General features: G+C 33.7%; 1 protein-coding gene across 1 annotated transcript in view; it reads right to left on the bottom strand.

Annotated features, from left to right (window-relative positions):
• Positions 1 to 20,811, bottom strand: part of GRIK2 (glutamate ionotropic receptor kainate type subunit 2) — a gene marked incomplete at both ends in the record, with an annotated part of 345,231 nt that overhangs the window by 210,150 nt on the left and 114,270 nt on the right. Inside the window, 2 exons of the mRNA XM_079532662.1 lie at positions 144 to 197; positions 3,454 to 3,635. Coding sequence (XP_079388788.1) covers positions 144 to 197; positions 3,454 to 3,635 — 236 coding nt within the window. The remainder of the gene's footprint in view (positions 1 to 143; positions 198 to 3,453; positions 3,636 to 20,811) is intronic.

Consider the following 20,811-nt stretch of genomic DNA (forward strand, 5'->3'; position numbering starts at 1 on the left):
GAAAGAAAGAAAACTCAACAGAGAAAAAATAATGTACTCACACTTCATTCTACAAACTTTTTTTCTTGATTTGTCAGATAACGCAATTAAGGAAAGTAACAACTTTGCTAGATGTCATCCATATGTTGTTATAAGCCACTTACCAGTGTGGTAAATATATAGTGATAGTATTCCGTCATCATTCCCATAGCTAAAGCCTTAAAAAAAAAATAGAAAGATGAATGTTTCTGTGTTAACATAATAACTTTCAACACACTTACACTGCAAATGAAAAGCTGCAGAAGACGACCAGGTTGGAACTGTACTAAAATTAGGTCCAGCAAGTCATTTCCTAGCAGTTAGAGCAGATTACTGACTATTAAAGAAGTTTATGAACCAGATCATCTGATGCAAAGAGTACTATTAGACTGTTTAGAGCTGTAAATTGGAAAGAGGGTTATAGTTTTACATACGAATGGCTGCATTAACTTGCCACACAAAATCTCAATTGACAGTATTTCATTCATTATTGAGCCCCCTTATCTCCTTAAAAAGAATAACCTAACAGGAATTTTTTTCCTATTTTAATTATTGGCATTATGCATTTAGAACAAGGACCCAAGCATATACTTCAAGTGTACACATTTTTTCCAACCATGAAAGAAAATACTCTCCATGTAAATTTTTACTAGCAAGATACATAGTGTTTCAGCATCTTCATTTGCTGTGCTGCCTATGTGATATCAAATAGTTTCTCATAAGCTGTGCATTTTAAAATGTTCATTTTTTTTTTTTAATTTGTAAAAAGAAAATCTGCAAATATTTATTTTAAAGCAATAAGCTAGAAATATCTCATCACTGCATCATGTGCTCCTTCACCTGAAGAGCATGTATGGATACACAATATCTTCTCACTCTCCACAAAAGCTTCTAGAGTCTAGTACTATTTATGTAAACATTTCAGTATTTGACAGTTTGTTTTCTTTTTTACCTCACTTTAGCACTTAAAAAAAAAAAAAAAAAAAAAAAAAAAAAAAAAAAAAAAAGCTACACAAATACAGAATATTTTTCTCCTTTCCAGGAATTACAAAGATAATTCTTTGCCAATTTCCTACCAGTTAAACCTTCTTAAATATGCTGAAGGCAATAATTATACAATTGTAATAATAGTGAAATTTGTATACAAAAGAGATATTTGAAGGCTGTGCGAACTTTACTTGTGGCATTGTCTGAGAAAGGAATAAATGACTACTCTGTATGTTCTTTTTCAAACAAAAGTGAAAAGCTAAAACAAATTTGAAATAGCAGCTGCAGAACAGAGCTTTTAGCTTTGACAAGAGTGGCAAAAATTGTAACAACACTTTTTCAAAGGATGTCTTTGCCTGTATTTAGAACATTTAGTACAGTCTACCAACAGCAATTTGAATTCTGTTAAACACAGGAAAAACCATTATCTTATGAGAAATATCTCAACTCCAGTAGAAACCTTACAACACCAAACACTGTTAGCATTTTTGTTTTTTGCTCTAGTGAGGTCATATAAACAGCTGTTTACACTCACGGATTTCACTCTCCAAGCAACCTCTCCATAAGAATATTTTAAATATCTCCACAAGAAAATTTTAAATACTGTCTGCTTTCCCTGGTTGCCTGGTAATGTAATAACCATTGAGATTTGCCTTGATAGAATCACATCATATCAATGGTGAGTTTTTTATTTTTTTTATGAAGTATTATTGGCCAGAAAAAAAGTAGTTGTCATGCATTTTTTTATTTTTTTTTCAAATTTGAAAGCAGAAGTCATGTTCAGCAGAACCACCAATTTTAGACACTTCTAGAACACTGCAATAATGAAGCTGGATGGAAAACTAAAAGATTACAAAAAAAAAAAAAAAAATTAAGGAGTTGTTCCTGTAACCTCTTTTTACATTCTTCAAGACAAGTGAAGTAGCCTGATAAAACAGTCCAGAATTTGATTTAAAGAAGTTGCATGCTCATTCTCAGATCTTAGAACATGATTAAATATGGAATGGTTTTCATTTTCTTCCCATTTCTCTCAACTCATACTTTTTCTTCCCCAATTTTGTATGGAATAAAAGTTTCCTTTCTCGTAAAAAATATGAGGTACAGTATATATAATAATGTGCACTGATTGAGTTATTTGTAGTACTGCATCTTTGTACTGTTATTAATACATATTTTCTATCTGCATTTTTAAGATTTTAGAGGAATTAAATATACATTTAATAATTTGGGCTAAACAATTGGACTAATTACGCTGCATTACGTTAAGTAAAAACCAGAACTGTCAGCAGATATTAAAATGTCTAAGAATTAATGAAAGAATCTTAATCAACACACAATAAAGCAAAATGATCGTAGGCTTGTTTACCTGCTGTTTTTACCTGCTTTTTTAATTGTACCCACAGCCGTACCCTGAGGTACCATTAACAAGAGATCTTTTTCCAAATTTTAAAGAATGTATTTACTGTTTTTGAACTAAACGATACAATATGCTAGCATACATAATATGAATGCGAATTGCAGTCACTAAAAAGCTGTGCATTAGAAATGTAGAGCACTGTTTTGTTTCAGGTATGTTTCCTAACCTAATTGCAAGTCACAGCTCAAATAAAAAACTTAGAGAAAAACGGTCTAAGGAATTCCAAGTCTTTGGGGCTAGGAATTCTAAGTCTTTGGGGTTAGCTCACTACATTAAAGAAGATATACAAAGGCATGCATTTATTGCACACCTCAGGATTACTGGCAGCTTTTTTTACAAGCTCCTTTTTTTTTTAATATAGTCTTTCTTATATTGCCATCTTCTCTTCAGTGACAGCATTGGAATATGCTTCAGCAATAAAAACACTGTATTTGGGATTCTGCTATCTCTTGCCTACTCATCTTACACAACAGAGCAAATACTTTGAAAGCATCTGCCCGAATGTATTCAGGTCCTTCACAGTCTTGTTAGTAAAGGAGGAGAATATGGCTCTAAAAATACCAATTAGTTCTGTCCTTCCAGAGCATTACACTAATGTGCTAGTTTAATAGCGTGCTATTCCAATATTACTACCTGGTTAAAAGAACACAATTTAAAAGCTTTAACTCGAGTATGTGTGTGTGTGTGTGTATATATATATATAAAAAATAACTCTAAGCAAGTATTTAAAAGCTCAAGGCATTAATTCTCTAAAATACCATGGCGTACCTTTTCGCAGTGAAGTGCACTGTGAAATACCTTTCCTCCCCCCACACAGACAAATCAAGCTGTTTCTTTAAAAAAAAAAAAAAAAAAGCTATCATTACAGGTGCCAATAAAATTACCTCTAAAATCCTTGGCTGATTTTCAGTTAGGCCTCAGTAAAACTAACATACAATTTAACTGCTTGTTAAAAGCCATTAAGACTGGATATTAGTTTCATTTATTAGGAATGAAGAAGATTAGGTCATCTAAAGCAAAATGAGGATTACCTGTTTCAAGATGCCCGCTGCCATTTCATGGCTGCAGTCAAAGATGACATGGAATTCCTTTCCTCTTTTCATCTCCTTTAACAATGGCTTTGCATCTTTTGTGTCAGCTGGTAACTGACGGATTTTTAGTCTCAGGTTATATCGTGATGGAGCCTTGATGAGCTCTTGTAATCGAATAAGGCCTTAAAGAAAACAGAGGAATCAAAGAAAAGAAAATTATCAAAACAGGAACCTGAGTCGCTAGCAGAGCAACTTACTACAAACACTGAAAAATTTCTGAATTTCTCTCCTTTTTCAGCTTGCTGCAGCTGATACAGAGAAATGTATTAAAAAAAAAAAAAAAAAAGTATCTATACTCCATGTGCTTTCCTATCACAAGCCTTTCCTTAATCTTAGCTGACAGTAAGTACTTTCAGTTCGTATCTTAAGACAAATTTTCCCTCATGGAACTATAATACCGCTCCTCAAAGAAGAATTATTTTAATTCAGTTAAAGTGACATCCCAGACTAATTGCTTATAGTCAGACTGGATAATCTCTTAACTAATCTATTCAGTCTTGACACAAAGTTGTAGAACACTTCAATATTACACAACATCATCGTGTAATCCACGATAGTACTCAATTTTTCTTTTTTTGTTTATACAGGTAACAGCACAAAAGCAGCAGTGAAGAGGATGACTAATGCCTTTGTAGTCCTCTTCAATACTTCACAATTCCATTTTAGATTACTAAACTTTCACTATGAAAGTAGATGCAGTAATATTTTCCCCCAAAATCTTCTTGTTCATTCCAAGACAGCAAATGGTGTGATATAGAGACCATTGATTGATCTGTGACCAATATTGAAAATTAGGTTGTTTAACTGTCTTCAAACAACAGGATAAAGACAGGTCTTTCATAAAGTAGCAGTTTATTTCATCACTAGCAAAAAAGATGTGCTAACCATCTTTTTGCATTGGAGGGTACTCTGCTTAATGGCAGTAAAAGAGTTACTGTTCTTATTGTTTCCAAACTATGTGCAGTTTGGTGTACACACTGAACTATCAAAAAAAAAAAAAAAAATAGAACCTCTGCTTAGTATTTCCTCTAATCAGGGCCTCTAAAATTTGAGATAGCTCACTTTACTGCATCAAAAAATCTAATGGAAATTACTAATTATTATTTAATTATCATCACAGGCACATCATCTAATATATATACTGCATTTTGAATTATTACTAAATATTCTTCCTGGTTAAAACTGAATGTCAAAGCTGCCTTGATTTCGTAAAAAATATGTATTAAAGCATGGAAACACACTACAGTTTCAGCAAGAAGTCGTGATAAGCTCTGCAATACAGAGACTTTATTTTTGTTTTGGCGCATATCCTTTTTCCAAAATACATTTTTTTTGTTAAATGACATAACACTGAAAGCCTTTAACAACATAATATTTCAACGAGGCTTTTGTCATGATGCTTTTAGACTGCAAAACATCCTTAGCTCTAATAATTTTCAACTGAATTAGACAAATAGATAAAACATCTGAAAAACAAAATCAGACACTTATTTCATCATTCCACCTCTTTTGACCCTGCAAAAGATCGACATTATTTTCTTACTACTGCTGGAATTAGCTGGAACTGGAATTATAGCTTATTATATGAAATCTTCCCAAATTAAGACCTCAGGTTGTAAACCTGGCGTAGGAATTCAATAGATCTTTCAGGCCCAAAAGCAGCACTGAAATGGATAGAGGTATTTCTGAATCAATTCAAAGTTTTAAACAGTCCACACAAATGCATCTTGGTTGAGGAATTTATGAAGAAGATAGAAACAGCAACTCTCAGGGCAACAGACCATTAATTTAGCTCTTGGTTGGCTGTGTAGGTCAAGCTTGCTATGCAGTTAATTTAAGAAATGTTTTGTCACAGGTCTATATCATGGATACAACATTTCATCACAAATTTTTGGTAGCACTCCTAGAACACACATACACATTCAAACTGAAACAATTGTTCCTATAGCTAAATAACCTATGAAATTTGTAATTTCAGTGAAATATTTGTATAGGATCTTCATTAGCAACAAGCATTGTGAAGAAATAAACCCAGAAAATTCAGTATGTGCTGATTATCTTCTTAAAAAACACAACATGAAACATGATAGCATTTTTCTGCATAAGAGTATGCCAAAATTTAAGGTCAGAGCAAAATATTCTAGCTCAAGAAGGATGAAAAATAATTCCATATGTTCCAAATTATTTTTAATAGCTTACTTTAAACAGTAAATTGGAAAATCTTAACAATAATAATTTTGACTCACATTACACTATAACTGGTGTGTCTAATTTTAGGTTTGTCTTGTTTTGCTTACTTCATATTTTTTTCCATTATGCCTTGAAAAGAAAATAAAAGTCAACTTTAAAGAACCACAGAAACATCACTACACTTACTGACAATCTTCAGCAGAGATGCTGAAGGCAGAACAGATATCATTTGACCTGGTCTCATAAATAGATCTCATCCATCCTTGCTAAGACAAAAAGAATAGAATATAGTGGCCTCCATGTAAATTGCAGATATGAGCCTACATGATTGTGAAAACAGTAATTTTAGAAACAATAATTTGAATAAACCTTGCCACGCTTACCTCAAATGCTATACTGGTATTTAGAGAAAATGAATCAACGTACTTAATTGAAACTTAAATGGATTTGATGCTTGATTTCCAAATGCCTCCACTAAATAAACATGAGGTATCTTAAAGTTGGACTGGATGATCCTGTAGGCCTTTTCCATTCTTGGTAATTCCATGATTCTTGATTCTATGATGTTCTCTTCACACTGGTGACAGGTGAGACAAGGGGAAACAGCCTCAAGTTGGACCAGGGGAGGTTTAAGTTAGATATCAGGAAAAACCTCCTTACAGAAAGGGTTGTTAAGCACTGGAATAGGCTCCCCATTGAGGAGGTGGAGTCACCATGAATGTGTTTAAACACTGTTTGAATGTGGTGCTTAGGAACATGATTTAGCAGTGGGTTGTTAGTTAGGATAGTATGGTTATGTTGCAGTAAGACTTGATGATCTTGAATGTCTTTTCCAACCTGAGCAATTCTATGATTCCATCTTGAAGAGTTGTATTTTTTGTTTTATATTTTGTTTTTGCTTTGTTGTTGTTTAACTGAAAAGATCATGCATCTACTACAGATTATCATATTCAGATGATCTAGTACAATTGTTCAAAAGTAAAGTTTTGACATAAAACAATCTAGCATATACTACTGCCATTAATGACTCTATCAAAAATAATAGACAGTACTATGACAGCAAAAACACTTAGGGTTGCCTCCAAGCCTGTCCAGTTCTTTAAGGCTGAAAACATAAAGCAACTTGAATGTGTGCTCTTGAAATGAAAACATTAAGATGATTTCAGACTGACAGAAGGGTAGCATTTCAAAGCTGTGATTTTTTCAAAGGTAAAGTCCTGCCAGTTTCTCACTCGCTTTGATTTCTATGCAATTCCACTTAAGAACTCCGACAAATCTGGGACAGAGAGTATGACACACTCCTGTTGAAAAGAAAAAAAAACCTGGCATTTGATATTCAGTAGTTAAATATGACCAAGAAGACAGACAGAAAACCATCCTTCTAAATAAAGTTACTTCAAATCAAATAGTGCTGCAAAATGTGCTGCCATATAAGCATCTGATATGCAAGCTGTCGAGTCTATAAACTAGAGACATAGATCTACTTGAACTATTACATCACACTGAAAGAGAAAAAGTTAAAAAGAAAAAAAAAAGGCAGGTGAAGGGATGAAGCTGTGAAGCTGGAAAGGGGTGAATACAAATGTACAGGCCTTATAATTCTGAGAGATTCAGATAGCAAAAGGGACTTTGGGAATGAGCCGGATTTGAACATACAAGCAATATTTAGTGGAAAAAGTGCTGCGCTGCACCAAACATCTGCTATAAACATTGATTCCTTGCAGTAGACCTTAACAACTGGAAGCCATGCTGAGTATGGGAGATCAGTCAAGACATCGTGAAACTTGCAAAAACAGATTTATGCCATGTAGGAAAGAGATGACAATCAGTTTCACATGTCAGGAATCAGTATCTCAAGGGGAAAGTGTTTTTCTCAAAAAATTCAAATTCAGCATTTTTTAAATACCAAAGTTTAGAAGGAAATCTGATTGTTCTTGACTGCAACTGTTCTTTTAAAACACTGTTTACTTAGAAGGGCAAAGTACCTAACGTATTTGAAGTAGTTATACTGTTCACTGAAGATGAAGACAGTGAAGACAGTTAATGTTGGAAAAAAATGTTAAAATGGAAGAAATGAAGGAAGAGGGTGGCTGCTTTTCTGTTACATGTCCATAGGCTCTGAAATTTTAGTAAGCAAATTCAGGGAATTATAAAGCAAACTGTTCCTTAATGTCTTGCAGAAACTATCAGAGGAACCTGAATATGAGCAAAGGGGGACAGAAAACCTGCAGATGCACACCTCTGTAGTGCACTGACTAGCTCTCATTGCTGGAGTAGTACAGGAATGCCTGAAAACACACGAATAAATATTTATGGCTTCATAACTGCTAGGACACACAAACTGTAATGAACAAATTTCTCAAAATATATTTTAAAGAAAAGGAAATTTGAGACACAGTACTCTTGCTCACAATTTCTATGTATATCACAATACTTAATTCTAGTAACGTTTAATTCCATTTAACATTTAATGTGTTCGAGCCACTGGTAGCATTCATTAAGTTCAGATGAATTATGCAGGGCACAAAATATGTTTCAGTCTATTAACTTTGGTAGTCCACTCAGCCACCCAGCGGGCCATCTGCTAACAAGGAATATTTGTTCATCCTCATCCATACTTAAAAAGCAATTCCACACTGGCATGAATTCAGCAGCTCCAGTTTGCCAGGTTCCCTCGGGAAGGCTGTCAGAAAGCACAACCCCAGGTGAGGCAGGGTGACCACTGCACATGCCCCCCAGGCACAGTACATGGCATGACAGGGGCAGTGATAGTGACATTATGTCATGGCTGGCACTGCTACAGTTGCCCTACAGCTTCATACTACAAAGGAACGCCTCACAGAACAAAATCTGCATTTTGATGAGCATACCTGCATCTAATGCTTTTATTAGGCAAGAGCTCCACTGGGTGAAGTACTGAGAAAAAGCACGTCCTCACTCAGGCACTTCTGGGAATTGAGGCTGAGTAAACATTTTGCAGGCCTGGATCATGCTTCAAAAGCAAAGTCGTGCAAATATAAATCAAAGGCTGAATGTCTTTCCAGACTGCATCTAGTTCATAAATAAAGTGCAGGAAATCTAGCTCTTCCTAGAAAAAAAACACCCCGAGCTCTCTCAGTAAAAGCGGCAGAATTAATAAGAAATACAAAAGCATGCAACTCTCTTTACCTTTTCTCTACTACACATGGGAGAAGGCACTGGAGTTGAAATATGTTGGAGGTTATTGTCCATGTGCAGCACAAGTTACAGATACTGCAGCAGGGCCTGGGGTTACACCATGACCCACCTGTTGGTAGTGATCACAAACATTTCTAGCCAGTATGCAGCCACCAAAAACAATGCAAAATCCCACTAGGTGCCAAAGAGCTAAAGTGTACTAGGGAAAGAAAGAGGCTACTACTTGGGGCTGGAGATGTGCTCTTGGGAAGAGGCAGCTTTGCACCTCAAGGAAATCCAGTTGAGGAGGAAGCAAGACTGCAGCCCACAGGCACCCCTTGCTTAGACAGGACTGTGGCTCAGAGTGACAGAAGTTCATCATTAAGCAAAAAGCTATTAGAAACTTTTATACATATCAACCCTCAACCTGTTTCAGTACAGGCATCTCATAGGGTAAATGTTGATGCACTCTGTGTAAGCAGTGGTGAAAATGCACTATTTTCTTCCAGCCTTTATCCTCTCAGGGAAGGGAAAGTAAGGTAGTTAATGTAATTGTGTGTTTTATCTCCATAGCAAAATCCTTGATTATAAGTTTGCATTTAAAAGTAATTAGGTAAAACCCCTGATGCTAGATTGTTTTGCCTGCAGTGCTTTCCAAGTATTCCAAAGTTTATTTTTTTCCCCTTTTTTTCTCAGTTTGATATTAAGCTGTGGGTAATTATTTTTTGCCAAAGAAAAATGTACGCACTGAAAAGATATAATGTAAATGAACTTGAAATTGTCCCACGTCAAGCCGTGGACAGTAATGCCTTTCTCACTGCTTACTGTTGCTTATCACCTCTTCCTCCCTGCATCCTAAAATCCCTAACAATGCTAAAGTAGTAGCATTAACAAAAAACAAAAACATATAAAAGAAACAAAGAAAAAACATGAGCAAAAGCACACATACATTCAGAGGATAAAAACAACATGTGGTTCAGAAGTGAACAGGCTATCCACATATGATAAATTCTGCCACTGCTTTAAGCTCTATTTTCAACAGCTATAAGACATACTTTTCAGGATTTTCCCCAGTATTTTTCAGTAGTATTTTTCAGTAACCAGAGTTCTCACTTGTTTAGTCTCTTTAGCATGTAGGCCTAAATACATAAAGTAATGCCAGACAAATTCCTTGCCTGCTTTCTTTTCCAAATATTGCCAAAATTTCTTCTGTATTTTCACTCTTTTTCCTCATACTGTTATGGCCCATTTGTATGACTCTGACTCCTGAGAGTCAGGAAGGACTACTTCCTTCTCTGGCCAGTCGTTTCTGGAACTCCACTTCAACTATCTATTTATGGTCAGTGCAAAAGGTAGTTTCAGATCAAATATGCATAGAGTATGTAGAGAGTAACTATAAATTTTATAAATTGAGTACTTTTAATCCCCAAGTAAATTTCATTTTAATCATTTGACATTAGATAAAATGGTCAATCTGGTTATTTGGGATCAAAGTAATGAGCTGACAAATTCTGAAAAACCAGAGGAAAACCAACAGTTTCAAAAGTATATAGCTCATCTGTAGTTAATCAGAAAAAGAAATATCAGAGTCTCAGATGAATAGAGAAACATCATATGAGAACTACAAAAACAGTGAACCAAAGGAGAAAAATCAATAGTTTCGCCACGATTTTGAGAAGTACAACACAAAAGCAAAGATTTTAGCCTGGATTGCCTTCAGTGTAAGTAATTTGTAATATAAAATAAAATACAGCCCTCAGGTAAAATACTGACTTCTAAAATAAATTAAAAAAATACAAAACAATTTTTGTCAACAGGATCCCCCCAAAAATCTATTTTTTAACAGTATACAAATAATTGGTGTATTTTTGGGAATGTACTTCCTGCAGTTTCTTTCATGAGGGACACCTTTTTCCTGTCCCTTTAAACTCTCAATTCCTTCTTTTAGCAGCCACTGTGATAGAGTCTTACCTCTGAATGGCTGGAAAGAATGTGGTGTGAGTAACTCTTTTCAGAAGCTGCCATCAATTCATCTTTAAGAAGAATCCTGAAGGAGTAGTTTGTGAGCTCTCCAGCTGGCATCTTCCTCCAAAGAGATCAATCACATTACCTCCTCGACATGTTCAACTTCAACCAGTCCAGGAAGCAACAGTCCCAAGTTTGTTTTAAAACCTGTGTCTCCAGCTCAGCAGTCTTGCAAGCCATTGCTATGCCACCTGGCCTGCTCATCAAACTATTTATCATTTGCATTAATGCTGCCTTTGTGCTGTACAGGAAGAATGCAAGCAAATGCACTTTGCAATAGGCTGAACACATGAACCTTTTTCTATACAAAGGAACAGTAATGCTCTTTTAAAAGCTACTTATATCTGCAGAATCTCAAAAAAAAAAAAAATCAAATTAATAATATACCGCTTTGTTGAACTACAGGAATATTTTCTCTATTTTCAGCAAGTTGTTTCCTCTCACACAACTCTGTACCCTTCTTCTCTCCTGATGTTCCCCTGCTCAATTTTTCTGCTCAGATCTCAGGAAAATATAATTATACATTGCACTTTGATAGGAGTGTGAGTAAAAGAGAGGAGAATGTCAGTTTATTGTTCAGTGATAGCAGAATAGTTCATTGCTGTAAAATAATTCACAGATATTAAAATGATTCACAGATATTGAACATTCTCAACAGATTGCCAATACACTTGCAAGATATAACTAATCTTTCTCATCCTCTACATAAAAAAACACCTCTAGTGAAAAGATTAAAAAAATGTATCCTTGAGAAATTGCATCTGCTAGCAGGACTATATAAATAGTATTTTATGTTCTTGGATACAAGAACATAATATTGGAAACACCATTAAGAAAACCATAAAGAAAATATAACTGAAAGGAAGAGTTTAATCAACATTGTTCATTTATTCATATTTAGCCTATTTACTCCATTGAGATTACTTTACTCAGTTCCTGCAGCATAAAACGTGCTTAAAATTGTCATCCATTATACTTAAACATACTTAAAGACAGTATCAAAATTGTGAAAAGTGTTCTTAATGGAGAATGAGCTTTAAGAAAGAACACTGCAGATACCTAATCCAGGAAAGTTTATCTTAGTGAAAACATAATCACTATGGCTCTTTGTACCAAATTTAGAGCTGAATATTTTAGTAAGATTTTTCTAACTTGCATTTAAAGCTTTAGGAAATAATTATAATGTGTGTGTGTGTGTGTATGTGTGTGTATATACTTTCTATTAACTTATATTCTTACCAGGAAAATGTACTACATTACCAGTACTGTATCAGTAAAAAGAAAAAAAGTATATGGTAACCAACTTCAGTAGCATTTTGGCCAAACCAAATTCTATTTAACAAATCCTTTGTCAAGAAATATAGGTCTCCTATTTAGAAAAACTTGACCTGAAAATTTAGAAATTAGATTTATTAGGGTAAACAAGGATGCACAAATAAATCATTGTACTATTAGTATTTGACAGAATGAACTCTGGAGGTTTCCTTGGATGACAAAATTCCCTTCCGGCAAAAGAGTTTAGATGTATAGGCGTTCTTTTATCATCAAACTACCTGTATGTACTTACCATTTTACCAAAGCATACTTTGTGATCTACCACCTTGAATCTTCTCCACAAGAACTCTTGTGTAATTCTTGTCTAAGTGACCCTAAACTACATTGATGTATTTTCCTATACGTTGCATTCCAAGCTTCACCATTCACACACATGGTCTTTCAGTGTAACACATATAAAGAATGTAAAATGTTTCCAGACCATTAGTTTATGAATAATTCAAATTGGTTTTTGTTGTTGTTGTTGTTGTTGTTGTTGTTGTTGCAGTTTCAGAGTTAGCTTACTTTCAAGAGAAAATATTTTTCAAAAGTTGTGGGGGTTTTTTTGGTTTTTTTTTTTGTTGTTGTTGTTTTTTTTAATGAAACCATGTCAGTAGCTGGAGAATAATTTTCAGTTTAACTAGGTAATTCAGTTGCCCTAGATTTAAAAATCATTGAAAAAGACGACCAACAATCTGACTCCAGTAGTCAGATATCCATTGGGATACTCTCTGTATATTACTTAATTTTTTGTGTCTTAGTATCCATTTTACTTTAGTGCTCTTTCATCAAGAAGTACAAGTACAATAACATAATCTTCTTTATCCTTTTCCTTAAATAAAATAAGCTAAGCACTTAAGAGCATGTATGTTTGTACATATGTTTTATAGTTAGTTTCAAACAGCTGATCCCAGTTCAAACTGTTTCCAAGAAAGGAAAAAAAAAAAAAAAAAAAAGAGAGAAGGAAAAAAAAAGCAAAAAATCTCTTCACATAAAGATGTTAGAGCACCACAGTGAAAAAGGCCTATAACACCTCCCACACACTTTCACTGGAGGGATCAAAGCAAATGTTCAAGTTCAGAATAGACTTTAAGATCACGGAATTGTCTTGGTCACCCAAAGAAGATGAAGAAAAAAATTTTTTTAATACTCTCAGAGTACTTATCTGCAGCACACAGCAATTTAAGGAAAAAAAGAAATCCTTCGCTCACCTCCACACTTAGAGCACTTTAATATAATCAAAAGCAATAATATAATTGAAGAAAATAATGAATATGTTAGGACTTTGCTATGGTTTTATGATTTTTGGTTATTGGTATTCCAAACCAGCCTGTAAACTGTTGACAGACTTTTAGATTAGATTTGTCTTTTTTTTTTTCTTTTTTTTTTTTTTTTTTTACTGTCCAGCAACATGTGACATTTCCTTATGCATGCGGTTCTATTATTTATTATAAGACTGATTTAAATATCACTGTAGTTCAGTTTTGTGGTTGTCAAATGAACATGTTCTCAAAGATTTAGCAATAGATGACAGCAATGACAATTAACAATCCAGGGCAATTCAAAAGAATTCTTGTAATACTGGAAAGTATGATTTCTCAAGTGGCTGACATCTATGAGTAGTGTGGTTTAATGAGGGTAAAAAGCATAAAGAGATCTACTGCAGTCAAAGGACAAAAGTCTTTTGTCAGAGCTGTCAGAATCAATGTAAAAAGCAGCAGGAGAATAAGTTTAGCCATTTCCAGCAAAATTTAAAAAGAAATAATATCTCCTGTAAATCTGGAGAGGCTTGGCAGAAGAAAAAGCATGCATGAACACTCTAAGCTGGACATTACAGGTAAGTACATTTATTCTTGAAGACTACAGCAGATAATTTTTTGCTACAGAAATTGATAAGAGTGCAAGAGAGAAAAACAATCTGGGAACAAAACTAAGATGTACGAAGGTAGGGTTATCAGATCTGAGACTGATTAAGAGCAATTGAGCAAGGGCTTGATACTATAGGTGCATTTCACAGTGTTCCACCAACCAAAGACAAAATGTGTTAATACTGATGTAGGAGTGAAAACATGGTTAAATTTGGAGAAATCAGAGTTGTGTTTTTTTTTTTTTTTTTTTAAATTAAGTCACATGTAAAACATGAGATTATATCTCCATTTTCCTGTTTTCATTTTTAGATAAATTGTTCTTCCTTTCACATTTTTTTTTTTCCATTTGAAAATAGAGAGTAAAATGTAGCAGAATTCAAGGAGAAAAGAAGCAATAATTCTGATCATTCAAACCTACAAATATTTGGAGTACATTCATTGACACCCCAATGATTACTGGAAATGCAGCCTTCTTCTGTTAATTATGCTTAAAGAAAAATTCTTTAACGTGCTTAATATTAGTTTTCTTTTATATTGAGGCAAATAATTTATCTTGTTCCAGTAAGTTCAAATTCAATTCTTGGCAAAAGAACAAGGAGTCTCTGGTACATGTTTTCCTGAAAGACAAGCTGAACTCATGCATTATGTTTAACTTGATGATATTTAATTTTCCTTTCAAATAATTAATTTAAATCTCCAAGGAATTGTCCTCAAAGAACAATGCAGGTCCATTTGTCAAAAAGAATAAGAGTATTAAAATTCTTTCTTTTCAGAAAACTAGATTAAGTAGTTCTTAACTTCCAAAATACTTTGAAAGTGAAATACTAACTTCACAAAATCCTCTTTACATCGGATATTTTCATGTAGCATCATGAAAAATATTTTTGAGCTTTATCAAATAATGATACAAGAAATTTCTTAGAAAAAGAATATACTACATCAACTACATCTAAATACCTTAGTCAGGTTTAACACAGAATTACTAATTAAATGTTTACATGAAATTACTGTGCACAGCACATGAAACACTCTGTATTGAAAAGATACTATGCAATATGTAAACAGTCTAGAAAAATCTCTTCATGCTCCAAAATCAGATAAAAATATTAGCAATTTTACAGCCCTACCAAGCCTGATTTTTTTTATTTAAGGACTAAAAAGAACTTATCCTCAAAGAGAAGTTTCTGTAAAATTGGGGATGTCTTTATCCAAATGCATTCCCTCTCTGATTCAGTGACAGAGCAGATGTGGAACAGAATTGCATGCTACTCCAGCTGATATGCATAAGAAGCCTGAAGACTCCTTTGTTTCCCTCATTTAGATATTCATTCAATTCACTCCATTAAAAACATCAAAAAACTGATTATTGATTGATAATGCACAAATTGAAATGCACAGAAATATTTACTTTTAACATGCTGTGACAAGCTATCCTATCCCACTCTGAATCTTTGATAAGTTTTCTACACAAGTCTATTTATTTCCAGGGAGGACACCCACCCAGACTGTCAAATACAGCCAGGTGAATTCTGCATCTGCTTCAATGAGCTAGAACAAATGCAATCTAAAATTGCACAAAAGAGTATAAATACATAAAAGACCACCTAGATACTGTTTTTGTATTACAGACAGCTAATATTAATCCAATTTGAGGAAAAAAATATCAATGAAATAAGTTAATAGCAATACAGTATCTCTAAACATTCCTTTAATAGAGGCATTAGACAGCATCAGCTTTACAGAAGTCAGAGGAAGTAGTAGTGTTGGGACTAGTCATAATAGTGACTTAAGAGCTCACAGTTACTTGTCATTTTTGTTTTGTTCTGTCTAGCAAAGGCAGTAAGAGAAAATAGCCACTTAGGAAAAAAAAAAAAAAACAATAATACTGGAGATGAAGATTCCACAGTCTTACAAGGATAGATTTCATTCTAACCTAAATGTTTCTAGATAAATCATTTCTTATAAAAATGTCAATGTCTCTATAACTATGCCATGAAAAACAGTATAAGATTATTGTTGTGTGGTTTTTCCTTTGCAAGACCTTCTATTTACTAGATTAAACCTAATCCCTTTTAGTTTTTTCTAACACATAATATATTCATAAGCTTCTAATCTGATAAACCTTCATCTTTCTTCAGACAAAACTATTAAGAAAAATTAACACAATTTTTGCTTTCTCAAGTATTGCAACTTGTGAGCTTACTGCCTGCACATGTAATTTTTACGTTCAATAGAATGTGTACCCTGTAAATATGTCCTTTCAGTTTTGCTATAAAATCATAACCAATCTACAACATTTAGAGTTTTGTTGTTCTTCTTTCTTTGCATCCATGTAGCAGGGATGCATGAGGATACTATTTCTCTAATATGCATAGAAGTAAGCAACTTAGAACAGTGTGACTTTCTGAAACCTGTATATCTACTGCAATTTCCTTACCTAAAACATAAGTTGACCTGTCAAAGGAGGAAATTTTATATTATTTAATATTTATAAAGTTAAATAGAGAATTACTCATCACCTTGAGACCTTTAAAGTATATTAATGTAAGCACTGCAGCATTTACCATGGACAGAAATTCATGGGGCAGGCCTATAAAATAAAGAAATCTCACTGTATCCTACCCATTTTTAAGTAGATTCCGAGTAATTACTAGGAACAGAAGAGTGAACCTAAGGAACCAGGACAAATGCACTTCAAAGCTTGGATAAATGTCTAACATGGAATAAATCTAAGTTTTTCTAACTTTTCCAGACTATAGAACTTCACCACCTATCACCCATGATTTCTCAAAATGAAATAACTAAGACACCTAAAATTACATCTTTTTTAAGTGTTTAATAAGTCTCTTGCTTGAGTGATTTGAAAACTCAGGACATTTGTCAACTTTTGGTTTGTTTTATTCAATTTCAATATTATTTAAGAAGGTGTCAATGAATGTTCCTCACTTTAGACTTCAACTGACTTAGTCAGCAGAAATTCCAGTTTTAATGACATTCACTTTTTTAAATTCAATATATTTTCTCATTTATTAAAAAGAAAATAAGTCCACAAAAATAAAATATCATTTTCCATTCCCAAGCAGTTCTTCACCATCAGAAATATCAGAAGAATCTCCCCCACACATGCATTCAGTATTTTAAATGTTAAATATTTCAGTATACATTCTAAGAATTTGCAGCCTTTCTAAGAATATAGTAAGAACTGTGTCCTTCTGTACTCCTCTTTCCTGTAAACATGTAATGAGGAATATTTTTTGAGATGAAACCTTTGCCTTTTGTTAGTTTTGTTACTTGATTCTAAGGTAAGGAAGTAAGAAAAAATCCTCCACTTCATATTTCAGTCATTCATTTGGATTTTGATCCACAGAAATTACACGGCTGGTCTCTGCAAATGTCTCCTATCATAACGTGGATCACTGTGCTGCCTAGTTTCATTCAACACATCTCTCCCTATTTCTGCATATTATCTGTTCTTGTACAAACTTTACCCTTGTATATAAAATTTACAACCATGAAATACATTCTACTGTATGCCTACAATGTCATTTTGTAGGTTTGCTATTATGTATCTCCAAGATTAAAGTCTTGTTTCCTAGATTTAGGTAAAATGCACTGTCATTATATTGGATGTCAAGTTTTCAGTCCAGCATTCTCATCTTCTTTCTTCTTTCTCATTCTGCTAAGAACAGGCACACGTTTTTACAAAGAACAGCTTTTCACATAAATTAGGGGTTACTCAACTCATTTACATAAAAACAAAGATATGAGCAACCTTTTTCAGGCCATTTCACTATGTATCCTTGCTTTTTTATCTGTCTGATCTTTAAAGTTTCTTAAGCATATAATACTTAGATAAAAATTTTCTTCCTGATCTCAAAGATTTACTTTGAACCCGTTGCAAAATTCTTTCCTTAATCTTTTAACAATGTCACCCACTTTCCATCACCATGTACCCACTTTCTGCAAGACATTCAATTTCATTATAAATTTGCAATAATTGGAAATTGATAGTATGGAAAAAAACATCCTCAAGATATAGCACATCAGGAAATAAGATGTGGGAAATATAGAAATAAGATAATGTGAATTTTTATGCTGGTCCCAAGAAGGAAATAATTTTATTTACAAATCAGTGCTACTAATACATTATTCTAAAAAATATCAACAAAATCGCATCCTTTTCCTTCATTTGATTTAAAGCACTGCATTCAACATTGAAGACCATCAGAAAACATTTTCATTTCTGAAGCCATTTTTCAGGCTTTTAGTTTGGCTTCTGTTCATAGATACAACAGATTTTTGGTGTTTATACTCATTCACTCAAGACCAAAACAAATGTTAATTAAGAAAAAATCTCAAAACTCTGTTTACATCAACTTGATCTGCATAAAGCATTAGTTGCCAGTACAAGTGCCAGTATAATTTAAAGGTCCCAGCATCTAACCATTCGTGTATACTTTGCTTTGGAATACTTTCGGATGTACAGACTTATTTAGAATTTATCTGCCCCATTTTTCTTAGAACAGATTGCAATATGCACTTGAAATTTTGATATTTTGAAGAAGATACTTTGCCATTTTGAGATCAATTAAAACTATTAGGTCATGCAGCAGGTGAACACACTGTCATTTCCCCCCTTTTCTCTCCTAAAGACAATTGACCGTAGCAAACCAGTAAACTGAAAGGACTTAATTAGTATCCAGGGACAGTTTAGTGGTATTTAATTAACTATAAATTACTCTAAGGGAAAAAAAAAAAAAAAAAAAATCCTAACTGATCTCTGGTTAACTCCTGACAGATCTTTAAGGAAAATTCTAGTTGAAATGAACATACTTTGCAGTTTAGAATGATCACAGGAAGCAATACTTGTCTTCAGACTAGCAAAAAAAAAAATATATATATATATATATATATATATATATATATATATATATATATTCAAGAGCCTGATTCCAATTTTTAGTTTGTACAACAGATGGACTAAATGAAAAATGTCTCATAAGACTTAAGATGAAGGGAAAAAGGAAGACATAGAAGGAAGCAGAACATAGATACTGTTTGAAGCCAAAAAAAAGTTAGTGCAGAGATTCACAGGAGATTCAAACAGAGATTCACAGGAAAAGGAGACAAACTATTTTTCCCTGAAAGAACAGACTCAGCTAACCAACTTTCACCATGCCGTAAGATAGTACCAGGCCAGTACGTCTTTCATAATATTAACACCTTTGCCCATCCTCTGAGCATTTTTGTTTTTATTACCCTATCCTTGTTGTAACAGACTGAATCCTATCTTACTGAATCTTTACCGAGAAGTAACATTCTTACTAATTATTACTTCACCACATTTGTAGAGTCTTGACTGTTACTCTTGACTCTGTATTCAACCTGACCTTTACTCTCTCTAGTGTTACTGATTGTATCGCTTTAGGAGCATCTCTGTTCCCAGTTTCAAAAGGACACGACCTCCATTCTTTCCTGTGCCAAGTTATCCTGTTTTCTACATTACAGGATCCTGAACATTGGAAGCAGGTCTCCTTCAAAAGCCATTCTGGATATTTTAAAATTAGTCTATGAATGATTTAAATAAAAAATATTTCAAATTTATGTAAATAAAAATTTATAACCATTTAACTAAATCACAAATTACTTTTCCACTGTTCACTTGATTAAGATTTGAATATTCCTTTTTACCTCCAGTCTTATTTCAAAGCAAGAGTTAAAAAATAAAATAAAATAAAATAAAAAATAAAAAATGAAGTAGATTATTTTTTCCTGTAAGCCTGTAATGCTAAACTTGAAACCAGAAGTTTGATTGTGTCTTTGGTAATATCAGCCAAACTTCTAGAAAGACAGCCTCCGAATTCCACTGATGTGTTCTTGTTTTCCATCTCTGTTTCCTCCTCACCATTTACTAGCTGTTGAATCATCAACATCATCAAAAACTTCTTTTTCACAGAATTATGAGAAGGGTTTGTCAGAGTCAGTTTAAAAACGATGGAAGAAACTGTTAACACTTCCATAATATTAAATCTCTCATCTGGCTAAATGACTTCCTTGTATCCTCCATTACAGACAGATTTTCCTCTTACCAGCTCGTAGTTCTAACCTCCAGCAGACAAGCCTCATATTGGGCAAGTTTTTTGAAATTTCAAACCAAATACCACTGCCAGAGCAAACCAGAGGTTTCAGAGTGAGGTTAAAGGAACAGTATCAAATTGGGGTATTTCTGATGGAAATTTGGGAGCTCATTTTTAAATGATGTGAATCATCTGCAAAACAAGCATCCACATTTCCTCCGCTTTCAACTCATGGGAGCCAAAACCAGAGTTCCTTCTGTGACTCTCTGAAAATGCAGTTACCAAAATTCCAAACAAATATGGCAACTATTTTCTAACTTAGCTAATATGCCAAGAGCAGCACTAAAATGTAGCTGTCCTATTTGACCAGCCAATCCATTACATCTTTCAAGTTATCATCTTTTTCTTCAGAAACTGAGTTTTAAATAAAATCAGAAGACATAGCTGTTAGCAACCGTGAAGATACTGAGGAAAATGCAGATAGAGCGTGACAGATTTATTGACAGTTGCAATCTCAAATGCACACAATTCAGCAAGTGAAGGATAATTATGAGAATACTTATGCAAACAAATCTGCGTTATTTGTTACACTCTACCTTGCCAATGGAATTTCTTGTAATTAAGCTTTCTTAAAATAAAGCTGTAACAGTACTGACACCCCTCATTCT

The sequence above is a fragment of the Tetrao urogallus genome (genome assembly GCF_951394365.1).
Source record: "Tetrao urogallus genome assembly, chromosome: 2".
NCBI classification, from domain to species: domain Eukaryota; kingdom Metazoa; phylum Chordata; class Aves; order Galliformes; family Phasianidae; genus Tetrao; species Tetrao urogallus.